The sequence below is a fragment of the Mustela nivalis genome (genome assembly GCF_964662115.1).
Source record: "Mustela nivalis genome assembly, chromosome: 3".
Classification (NCBI taxonomy): domain Eukaryota; kingdom Metazoa; phylum Chordata; class Mammalia; order Carnivora; family Mustelidae; genus Mustela; species Mustela nivalis.
The window spans coordinates 88333379-88346183 of NC_139022.1; the positions used below are offsets into that span (position 1 = coordinate 88333379).

Sequence of the window (12805 nt, forward strand, 5' to 3'; positions counted from 1 at the left end):
TAATTTATGCTCAGAATGTACATTACAATAAAAATTTAAAAATCTATGTGTGGCTCAGTTGGTTGAGTGCCCGACTCTTGAATTTGGCTCAGGTCATAATCTCAGGGTTTTAGGATTGAGCCCCACGTACAGTCTACTTAAAATTGTCTCTCTCCCTTTGCCCCTCCTCCCACTTTCAGCCTCCCACCCCCAGGACCTGCTCATGTTAGCTCATGCACACAGGCACATGCGCACTCTCTCTCCCTGGGGAAAAAAAAAAAAGAAAAAGATAAAGAAAAGAAAATCTAGGAGATATTAGTCTGATTCACATGTGTTTGATAGAGTCTACTTACATTCCTTTTAAGATCTTACAACCCATTCCTGTCAGTTTCTCATGTACTATAGCAGTCTTGATCTTCTCATTTCTGTCATTGGCCAGCTAGTACTATAGATTATTACTTCATTCTCACTTTTTATATATCATAATTATTTAACATTATTAGTCAGTACTCAATGATTAGAGTTGGATTAGCTTCATTAAAATCATAAGTGAAAAATAGAATAAATTAGAAAATCCAAGGAAAAGGAAAATAATATTTAGTTGGGATCAATACCTTAAATATGTACCATAAGTTCCTTCTACATATTAAGATGGGCCTCTGAGTTTCTTCGAGACCTGAGTAAACAAGCAAACACTATCAGTTCTAAGTTTCATAATGTCTAATAGCGACAACAAAAGGAGATATATCACAAAAGAACACTTTGCTATTTTGAAGTTTGATACTCCTACAAGGATCTCCACACTAGTGAATCAGATGGATGCATGCAAGGCTGACAGTACTCTTTTTGCTTAAGTTAGAGGAAAATTAAAACTAAGAAACTTTGTAGGCCAAGTAGTCTTAAAAAGTGTCCAGCACAAAAACAAGACAGCCACACCTTCTCCCCAATGCTGATTTAATTCCCACTGCAGACATTTGAAGGATGGAGGAGTGGTAGAAAGACAAGAGCTCTCTAGTAGAAAGCTCATGTTCCCATTATTTCCTGTCCCATTTACCCCAGTTGGAAAGAAAAAGATCCCCAGAGATATGAGGCAACTTATAAAGAAAAGAATCTTAATCTTTAAAAATTTAAAAATAGAAAATTGTATCCAGCTGTAAAATTGGCCTGACCAGTCTCAACAGCAATTTAATTAGCCTAGAGACCAAAGGTATTCACACTTTAGACTCTGAAGCTGATTATCTGCATTAGGATGTGTTAGACAGGCAGTTTGTTCCCTAGGTCATCATCATTGGTCACCCCAGAAGTCTTCAGAAACAACTGGACAAGGACTCTTTCTTTGACATCTCTATGATTGTCTCTAGGACAGAACAGCATATAAAGACAATAGCTATAGCAGGAACAAATTAAAATGATTTTCATTTTGAAGTTATTGAGAAACCAGGAGCTGTTTTATAGATACAGAGTAGAATTGGATGAAGTTCGATCTCACCATTAAAATAGCAACTACAATGGGATTTTTTTAAAAGATTTTATTTATTTATTTGACAGAGATTGCAAGTAGGCAGAGAGGCAGGCAGGCAGGCAGAGAGAGGGGGGGAAGCAGGCTCCCCGCTGAGCAGAGAGCCCTATGCAGGGCTCACTGCAGGGCTCTATCCCAGGACCCTGAGACCATGATCTGGGCTGAAGACAGAGGCTTAACCCTCTGAGCCACCTAGGCGCCCATAGGATATTTTAGATCATAAGCTAATCTAATAGATAATAGACATTGCCCTTGTAAGATTTTGGTTTGAAGAGCAGAATTTTATGGAAATCATAATGCCATAATAAAGGACATATCTACATTTCCAAAAAGAATTTCCTGTTTTTCCTTAGCTAACTCTCCAAAACAGAAGGAAAAAAAAAATCCTTCCTTTTCCTATTGTATGTTTTTTGTGATTTGCTGCTTGATAATGTGACCAGTGTGGGGTGATCAGATTAGGTGGAGGCTGGCAGCGCTGGTAGTGAAAGAATTCACCCAAGACAGAACAAAGGAGGTAGAAGTTTATCACATATACCACAAGGGAGAGGCATATACCACAAAGGACAGCAAAGCAGAGAAAAGCAGAGACTGTCTGCCAAGAGGCAGTGGTGGGGGGTTGCAGTTAAAGAGGGAAGGTGAGGAGGTATGGGAATGTATGGAACTTTCCTTTTTTGATACCTGTGTCTGGGTGTAGGTATATGGCTTATAAATATTTGGAGGTGGGTTGCCTAAATAGGCTGTTTGTATTCAGCCTGGAGATTGCAGGTCAGTGTGTGCCCTTCCACCTTACTCAGATTTCCATTGTTCAGGTTGGTTGTGTAAAAGCAACCTGGACAACTAGGGTAAAACTGCTTGTGAAATACCTAAGCTTCACTCAGGCTGAGATGGAAAGTCTTATTTGTCTTGCATCTTAAACATCACATCTCCTCCTTTATCTTACACATCAAGGTCATCTGTGGTCTGTTCAAAAATTTAAGCATAGATTCTGTAGTATTTTCTTAGGTATTTTCTCAGTCAGCCTTTTTTATTTTTTTTTTTAATTTTTTTTATTTTGATAGACAGAGATCACAAGTAGGCAGAGAGGCAGGCGGAGACAGAGAGAGGGGGAAGCAGGCTCCCCGCTAAGCAGAGAGCCCGATGCGGGGCTCAATCCCAGGACCCCCGATCATGACCTGAGCTGGCGGGGAGAGGCCCAACCCACTGAGCCACCCAGGTGCCCCTAGTCAGCTATTCTAGAGAGGCATGCTTTTCTGCCTTTTTTTTTTTCTTCTTCAAGACCTTACTTACAGTCATTAAGAGGTGATACTCCTTTGGTTGTGGAGAAATATAGCCTATATTTCATGATAGGATTGTAGTAGAAAACGTTATCGATTTTGGATTCAGATTGACTTAAGTTTGAATGCTGACTGTAACCCTTGTTGCTGTTTGGTCTTGGCAAAATAACTAAACCTTAGGGAACTGCTATATTGAGTATAATTACATCCAACTTGCAGGGCTGTTTGAGAAATAAAAGATGTAAACACACATGTAGAACGTTCAGTACTGCTTCCTAATACTTCATCTGTACTGAACAGAGTGTAGATAATATTATGGACATTTTTGTTTCAGAGCAGATTACAAAGTACTTTCATACATAACCTCATTATATCTTCAAATCACTTTTATAAAGAGGAAGAACAAGTATTTTTTTTTTAAGTGTTTTAAAATGAAGTACTAACTCTGAGCAATAGGCTAGTACCATGGAAGGGAATGAGACAGGCATGGGATTTCTGAGTACTGATTTAGTGCTCTGGTAGTAGACAGAGCCCTTGGGAGGTGGGTGTGGCAAGGTAAGCGTCTCTGAAAGAGTTTGGTCACCTTTGGCATTGTCTTACTTCCAGTCTAACCTTACCCTGCAGCAGAACCAGATAGCTGAGAACATTCTGAAACTACAGACCTTGCCCCCAGGGAGAGGTGTGGGGTAAGTGATAACAAGGTACAGAGTTGATCCATAACAGCATTATAACCATGTCCCAAGTTATAATTAGGAAACAGATTATGTGTCAAACACTGGATTTTTTATAAATATTTTACAGAATATTTATTATATTATTATATATGGCAAAAAAGTAACAGGAGCAAGTGTCATTAATCTTTAGGTTAGTATGAATTCTATGGTGTGCATCACGTTTTTAAAAATAAGGACTAGCTTTTAAGCACAGAATAGAGCTTGCTTGTTTGCTTTGTTTTTAAAAGGGATGTTTTAAAAATTACAAAGTAAATGTTTGTTGCCTAACGTTTTCAAAGACTAGGGGAAAGGTTTGTATTATGGACAGATAGCATTTTAGTTAAATTCAGGCTATACAGAAATAGATTTAAGTCTGAAAACTTGCATAGAAGACTATGGTATCAAAAGACCTGCTAGATTCTAGTTTGCCTAGACAAATACAGGTTTAGCAGGCTTCTGTTTCTTTTTCTTTTTCTTTTTTTTTTTTAAGTAAATACTCAGTGAAACTACAAAAAAATCAGAAAACATTTTGGAGAGAAAAGATAAGATTCAATCAAAAGCTGGTTGAGAAGATTCACTGGATACTACGTTTAACTTTAGTGAGATAATCATACAATACCTGATAACTGGGCAATCAGGAATTTTGTTTGCAACTTCTAAGAGAAGGTGTGGAAGCAAGGACTTTGTTAGCCCTGTGTCATTGCATGACTTAGTGATGCCTGTTTGGATAAACAAATAAAAATGTCCTTTCTTCGAAGTCCCATGTCAAGTACCTTGTGACTTGCTAAGCTGATCAGGTGCTGGAATTTAAATTCTGCTTATGCTCCTGAAACTAATGGGGTATAGCCAGCTAAGAGTATGTTGCCATCCTGGAGAGGAAGAGGAAAATTAAATTTGGGGAGTTTTGAAGTGTTGTCTAGTGTAATGGTGAAGAAGCAAACGTGCATTTAGTGTGGGAACAAGAAAGGAAGAAGCAGCAGAAGGTGAAAAGGGCAATAGAGAAAAGAAGTAGGAGAATAAAATGCCAGTTTTGCTCATTTTGCAATTTTACATGAGGCCATAGAAATCCTTGCTTCCTTCCAGCCTGCCTATCTCCTTTATGAAGAAGAAAGGAATGGGAAAGGGGAAAAAGAATTTTCTTGCTCAGCTTTCTTCTCACACTTTATTAGAGATAAGAAGACACAACACAGTATTTATGGAATTGTCCTCTTTTGTAAGACATTTTGGGACGTATTTCTCTTGAAGTTAAGTGGCATTTTGGGTGTATTTTGCAAAAGAAAGAGAGAAGGCACAAAAGCCTTCTGCAGCTTGCCAAGGTCACCCTATTCTTTGGGACAAAACCAGGATTAGAAACCCAGTAATAGCCACTACAAAGTTTGTCAGCGGAAGCTGAGATTTCTTTCTATAGCAACTTTTATGCCCCAATGAATTATCTTTTTTTTTTTTTTAGGTTTATGTACCAATAAAGAGTATTAAGATTAGTCAAAAAGAGATGCTTTTAAACAATCAGTGTAATTGGAAGTGTAGATAGTCTGGAGAATGTGCTAATAACATACATATCTGTGTAAAAAAAAAATGAGCTGATAAAGATGCTAGTATTAATTTTTTTATTTCTTTGGAAATACTAAGATTAAAAATGCTGAGACCTGCAGCTTTGCCCTCTGGATTTATGTGGGGTCCTGCTGGTTGCTTTTTAGATGGAGAGGATGCTTGATTAGTGTTAACACCAGGAGGCTGAAAACCTGTCAGGCTTTACATAAAAAATTGGTTGCTTATGCCCACTGTTTTTGCATGCTGTCAGCATTTATTACCTTTAAGCAATTTAAAAAGCATTACTCTTAAAACTCTCTACTATTCCTAAAAAAAAAATTAAAAAATTAAAAAAAAAATTTATGTAATTTTTCCTTAAGAAATTATTCTTTTCTTTGGTCACTCTTTTCCTTTGGAATGAGAATATACAACTCCTACTGAGTTAATTGCTAATCAACACAAATTCAGAGCACTCACTGAAGGAAACATTGAAATCAGAAAAACAGAACAGCTGGTAAATTCTAACAGAACTGGTCGGGATATTCTAGAAACAGAAAGGCATGGGATCAAGTCTTCTACAGTTTCCATGCTATTCTTGAACCTCCCTAACACACTCTTGTTTCAGGGCCTTTGTATTTACTATTTACTTTTCTCACTGATGTGTAAATCACTCCCACCATTTCTTCTCTCTGCTCAAGGGCTACCTTATTGGGGAGAATGTCTCTGACCATACCATTTTTTAAAAAAAATATTTTATTTATTTATTTGACACAGAGAGAGAGAGATCATAAGTAAGCAGAGACACAGGGAGAGAGAGAGTTGGGGAAGGAGGCTCCCTGTTGAGCGGAGAGCCTGATGCTGGGCTTGATCCCAGGACCCTGAGATCATGACCTGAGCTGAAGGCAGAGGCCTAACCCACTGAGCTACTCAGGCACCCCAAGACTATACTATTTTAAAAGAACTTCACTGTCACCTCACCAGCAATCCCCTTATTTTTCTTCTTTCTCACCTCTAACTAGAATGAACTCCTGACAGCAGGGACCTAATCTGTTTTATTGCTTTATTTCCAGAGCTTACATCATATGTGACACATTTGCTGAGCAGAAGAAAGACATTTAAGGCCAGTTCTTTTTTTTTTTTTTTTAAAGATTTTATTTATTTATTTGAGAGAGAGACAGTGAGAGAGAACATGAGCGAGGAGGTCAGAGGGAGAAGCAGACTCCCCATGGAGCTGGGAGCCCAATGTGGGACTCGATCCCGGGACTCCAGGATCATGACCTGAGCTGAAAGCAGTCGTCCAACCAACTGAGCCACCCAGGCGCCCTAAGGCCAGTTCTTAATGGCTGGCTTTAAGAGGACTAATGATAATCTTATGATGTGCTCATATGAAAGCCATCAAGGTCTAGATACCTTACGTTTAGGGATCAGATTGTTCAGTGTAGATTCAGAAGAAAGGGTTATAGAAAGATAGATTTGGGCTAAAAGTAAGAAAGAATCTGATAGTTGCAACTACCTGAAAAGTATTTGATTTTTCTATACATGCTTGTACAGATTGCATGATCACTTTAGGGATAATTGTAGAGGAAATTGAAGCATCCTTTACAAATTAGATTATAGTCTTAGAAGTATATGATTCTGTATTGATTCAAAAATTAATCACTGAATTTGATCATTCTTCAAAGTGCTGCTGGACATATGTATCTATTATGTTACCATCTTAAATCAGGGTAAAATTCCAGGTGGCCCTGTCACCTCTTTTTGTAAATAAGATTTTATTGGAACACAGAACTGACCTTTCATTTGCATATTGCCTATAGCTTCTTTCACACCATAATGCCACTGTTGAGGAGTTGCAACAAAGACCGTATGGCATACAAGGTCTAAAATATTACTATGTGGCCCTTTATAAAAAACGTTGGCCATCCTCTGCCCTTAACCAATAAACTGCAAAAAATAATACATAGAAATAAATAAATCTCTATTCAGTCTCCCAAATACCTCATCAACATCATCATCATTATTTTTGATTGTTGTATCAGTAAATTTCCAACCATAATAATATAAACCTCTCTGAATATTTAAGTAGAGGGACTTTAATGGAAAAAAATGGTTAAATAGATGTTGGAAGAGGCTGGCAAGCCCATAGATCAACATCAACAGGAAGATGCCACCACTCCCTCCGTCCAGGGAGACCAAAGAAGAGGGTAGTTTTATCGGAGTCTAGATGCTGGAATTATAGGATAGAATCATAGGATAGGGCTAGAGAGGGGAGGGATGGGGTAAATGTGGTGCTATTACCTGAAGTTGGAATCAAAAAGATTATTCTGCCTATGGTGCTGCCGTGAGGTGGAGAGAAAGAAAGCGAAATACTCTGGCTTCCCCCAGTAGTGCCTTCATTGCCTGAATCATTGTCAGAAGTCAGCAGACACAGAAGACTGGGAAATGGAGCTTGCAGAGTTCATTCCCCAGAGATACAGAGCAGAGCAGGAGAAGGTGAGGAATGAATCTAAGAATGCCTAGACCCAAGACCAGAACAGGTACTAATAGTCATTTATTTCTGTCCTATGCCAGGTACGGAGCTAAACAGTTCACATGAATCCTCTCCTAGGAGGTAAATACTAGTATATCCCTAGCTTATAGATGAGGTTTGGAAAATTGAGTGCATTGCTAAAAGCCATGAATTAAATAAAAGACCAAGTTAGAATTGAATCCAGGTTTGTCACACTCCAAAATTTTGCTGTTAGCCCTCCTGTTTTATAAATGAGGAAAAAGTAGTTTGGAGAAGAAAAGAAAGTTGCAGCTGAAATGACAGGAGCTCAAGTTATTCCTATTAAGTTCTTATACATCTTAACAGAGCTAAAACTTTATGCTGTTACTGTAACATTCAGAGTTCAAAGGAAGCTCCCATTCTGATGAAGGAGTGTCCTTACACCCTGAAACTATCACTAAGCAAACGTTTATAGCCAGTGTACTCGGTAAAAGGGATTATTAATTACAAATGCCTAAGAGTGTTGAAAGAGATTAAATAGATAATATATCTATAGGCTTCTGAATAGTGTATCATAGAATGGGTACTTGCTGAATGCTTAGTAAATACTAAGTAGCTGTTGTCATTGTTAATATTTTTATTATGTTGACCCTGAGTAGTTATCAGAGGAAAGAATATAGATTAGAAATTTTATGAAATATTATCCAAGTGTTTTGTTAAACTATAATATCCTCCTCTCGGACTTTTCACTTTGCCTGTATTTAGGAGATTCGTTACAAGATAGTCAAGAATGGGATTTTTTGTTTGTTTGTTTTTAAGTAAATAGTCTTCATAATGCCTTAGTTTGTTAATTTGGGGCTTTTTTAATGTACCAGTGGTTTTCTATGAAATGTCGTCTTTTCTTATTACTTTATAAATTTCTTTTGTCTACGATGGAACTATTCCCAACATACGAACTTCTCCTTCCTGTAACCATGGCTTTACTTCACTTCCTTCTTAATAGTTTTAACCCCCTAGAAATATTCTTTCTCACCTAGCTCAATTCCTATAATACTTTATAATATTATAAAAAATAATTACTTATAATACTTGTAATTGTGCTATACTCACGATTTTCCTCCTACACAAATCGTGTGACACATGGATCTTTTACCTTATGGAGCACCTATAGGCCACCTGTGCTGTGCTGTGGTACACTCATTGCCTGAGACAGCACTGCTGTTCTCCCATTTGTGTCCCATTTCTCCAGCTAAACTGAAAGCCATGCTTTGATGATTGTTTTAGTGGTTGGTGCTTTACAAATACTTAAGTTTTATTGGAAAACTTGTAGTTAGAGTTCAAAGTAACTGTATTTTTTAAAAATTTTGATGATGTTTGCTTAAAAATTAGTCTTGCTACATGGCAAAGCCACCAACCACTTTCATCCTTGAATGGGAGTCCCTGAAAAAGTGTCTAGAATGGCTTTTCTTTGATGCAAAGATTGGCACGTGGTGAAACAAAAGACTCCGGAAGTGTGTCTGTCCAGCATGATGCACTAAGTAGCCTATGTTAAATAGTCATTTTTCATTTTTTAAAAAGACAAGAAAGGTTATTTGACAAGCAAAATCATTGGGTTTGATATTGCAGTGTCAAACTTTAATGTGCAGAAATCATAATATGGGGCTCACAATGGAACGTAGACCTATTGACACTGTTTTCAGAATTTGAGGCTTTTAAAAAAAAAAAGATTTTATTTATTTATTTGAGAGACAGAGAGAATGAGAACAAGTGAGCATGAGAGGGGGAAGGTCAGAGGGAGAAGCAGACCACCAACATTCCTCCCCACCCTTCCCACCCCCCCGCTGAGCAGGGAGCCCTATGCGGGGCCCTATCCCAGGACTCCAGGATCGTGACCTGAGCTGAAGGCAGTAGCTCAAACAACTGAGCTACCCAGGCACCTGAATTTGAGTCTTTGGACTTGATATGGTAGAGATTTGAACCCCAAATATAGGAAGTAATGATGACCATATGACTATGTGCACATTGTGATCTGTTGTTTTTGTACATGCTTCAAAGGACCATTTATAATATACTAACCTCAGGAAACTATATAAAGTAAATGTAGAGATCCAAGGGAGGGCAGTAAAAAGTCTTTGACTGATCTCTGAGAGTTTAATCTACTCATCACTTATTCACAATTAAGAATTTTATCTCCTGACCTGTTTTATTCTTCCTTATGTGAGCAGGATATTTTTTCCATCAGTTTATCAAAAGCAGTGATTATTTTAGGTGCTACAGCTATAGACCTCTAAAAGATGAGTCAAATTAGGTCATATTGCTCAAACACTGAAAGGTTATACTTCTAATTCTTTGTGAATTTGAAGATTGAATTTAGGATGGCCTGTGGTATTTGGAATCTAGACCTAGCTGCATTGGCAAGGTTTTCCTTCTTTAAAAAAATCAGGTAGATGAAACATTCCAAACTTTTAGAAAACAAATAACCTTCTCTTCACCCTCTCAACATCCTCCTCTGCTCCCCACCCAACACATACAGATGTTTTTAACCAGTTCAGTATTTTATTTTCCGTGATGTTCATAGATTAAATGTAAATCTTAGTAAATCCAAATTCCTTGAATTTGAAGGTGTTTAGACTTGAGGACTAGCATTTGCCCAGTTCATTCCACATCTTAAAATATGGTTTTTGTCAAGGCCAGACAGTAAACAGCTATAGTAGTAGGGATCCAAACCACAGTTAATAGAGCTGAATGTTGTGTTACAAACCTGCCTCTTGATTCCTTAAAATGAAGAGCTGGGAGTAGCTGTGGCAACTGGACCTTAAATAATGTTACCAAAAGAGATTTTGTGTTTTAGTTTTTTCATCTAGTTTTTAATATGTATTTACAATCCTGATGGATTGATTGCAAAGTAGACTATGACATGTATCTGACTATAAAGTTATAAGGAAACTGTCTGACACTTAATTTCATATAAATTTCTTCAGTTATTATTCTGTGGCTAAGATATAATTCAGACACATCAGTTTGAATACTGCTGTAGAATAAGTAAATGTAAAGTAAATGCCAGAGTTATAGCTACAGCATCAGGCAGTGAGCTAATGTGACGAATTCAGGCAATTTTAATTTTAGGGACAATGTCCCTTAGTTTTAGTATTTTTCAACAATCATACCATTTATGATTTTATTTTATTTTAGCCATGTCCTTTGGGGGCCCGAGATTTTCGAGAGAAACAGTGTGCAGACTTTGACAATATGCCTTTCCGTGGAAAGTATTATAACTGGAAACCCTATACTGGAGGTAATGTATAACCAGCAGAGCATTCATCATGCTTGAGAGCTTTGCAAATATAAAAGAATATATAAATACATACAAACACACACATACATTCATACACATACTTGTAGAAATCAGTGTTTGCAAATCAAAGCATGATAATGCTTATAGTACTATACAGTTTCCCTGTAATAAAGTTTATGTTAGTAAAAATGATCAGAGATCATTTATAAAAACCTAATTCTATTTAACAAGGTACAAAAGTCCTAGAAAGGTTATAAATCCAAATAATGCTTTTGAATTCTTGAGACTTTCTTGGGATAAATGGATATTACATTATAACCATTTATAATCACTAAATATTTAGAATTATCACCCTGAAGACAACTTATAACAATATAAATCAAGTTAAAAGTGGCCAGGAAAACCTGTATTCTTTCTTGGTCAAAGGCCAAGGATCTTCCAGTAGATTATTATTATTCTTTTTTAGTGTTGGGGATCATTTGTACCCTATAATTTGGGCATGTATCAAACACTAATTGTTCAGTAAACACCAGAAGTTTTCTTGTATTCCCAAAATACAAATTAAATCTTGTTAAAATTTTCTCTTGGAGAAATTGAATGTACTTTTCAAAAATTTCTATTGTTTGTTTTTTATTCTACTATCTTGCCTTGAAAATTTTCCGACAGAGCAATATTAAAATAATTTTAGATTGACAAGATTCTACCATTCACATTATGATATACTTTGTTACATATCTAGTCATCTCTCCATCCATTAATCCATTAATTTTTTGATGTATGTCAAAGTAAATTGTAGTCATTGCTATATTTTCCTCTAAATACTTCAACATGTATAAAATTAACCACAGTTCAATATTTACTTACTGTTTTAGAGGTTAGATTATGTACAATGCAATGCACAATCTTAACCGTACTTTCCCTGAGTTCTGACAAATACGCACACCTGCAAAACCCCATTAACGTACAGAACATTACCATACCTCCAAAATTCTCATAGTCCCCATAGTGCTTCCCAGTCAATAGCTGCCTCTACCTATTTCTTCCAAGAGGCAACCCTGTTCTGAAATTTTTCTTCCTCACCATATATGAGTTTTGCTGGTGCCAGAACTTCATATAAGTGAAATCATGTCATATTTACTATTTGGGGCCTAATGTTTTTGAGATCCATCCATGTTATTGCACATATGAATAGCTCATTCCTTTTTATTGCTGAGCAGCATTCCATCATAAAAACCAGTTTTCCCATCCTGCTATTGATGGCTGACCACCTGAGTTGTTTCTAGTTCTCAGCTGTTCTGAATAAGCTGCTGTGAACATTTTTGTAGCATTTTTTTTGTGAGCATATGTTTTCATTTCTCTTGGGTAAATACTTAGGAGTGGAATTGCTGGGCAATAGGGGAGGTGTGAGTTTAGCTTTAAAAGAAATTGCCAGATGTTTTTCCAAAATGATGTACCATATTACAATCCCACCAACAACATATGAAAGTTATGTTCCACATCCTTGCCAACATTTGGTATTTTCAGTCTTCTGTTGGTAGGTGTCTAATAATGTCTCAGTGCTGTTTTAATTTGCATTTTCTGATCACTGATTATGTCAAGTACATTTCTATGTGCTTATTGACCATTTATAAATCTTCTTGGTACACTTGTAAAGTGACTGTTCTAATCCTTTGTCTATTTTTAATTGGTTTTTTATCTTTCTATTCTTGAGTAGTAGTTATTTATCAGATAAATTTCATGAATATTTTTTCACATCTTTGGACTTTCCTTTTACTTTTTTTTTTTTTTTTTTTAAGATTTTATTTATTTAACAGGCAGAGATCACAGGTAGGCAGAGAGGCAGGCAGAGAGAGAGGAGGAAGCAGGCTCCCTGCGGAGCAGAGAGCCCAATGCAGGGCTCGATCCCAGGATCACGACCTGAGCCGAAAGCAGAGGCTTTAACCCACTGAGCCACCCAGGCGCCCCTCCTTTTACTTTTTTAATGGTGTTTAAAAATTAAGATTTTAA

The 12805-nt window shown here is 36.9% G+C and overlaps 1 protein-coding gene across 5 annotated transcripts in view; it reads left to right on the plus strand.

The window, feature by feature from the left end:
* The window catches only part of ADAMTS6 (ADAM metallopeptidase with thrombospondin type 1 motif 6), a 307097-nt gene that overhangs the window by 224588 nt on the left and 69704 nt on the right, over positions 1-12805 (plus strand). For all 5 annotated transcript variants that reach the window (XR_014309548.1, XM_082723084.1, XM_082723083.1 and 2 more), the window contains one exon: positions 10696-10798. Coding sequence is in view for 4 of the 5 variants with exons in the window: in XM_082723084.1 (XP_082579210.1) it covers positions 10696-10798 (103 nt within the window). In the remaining variant the exon portion in view is untranslated. The remainder of the gene's footprint in view (positions 1-10695; positions 10799-12805) is intronic.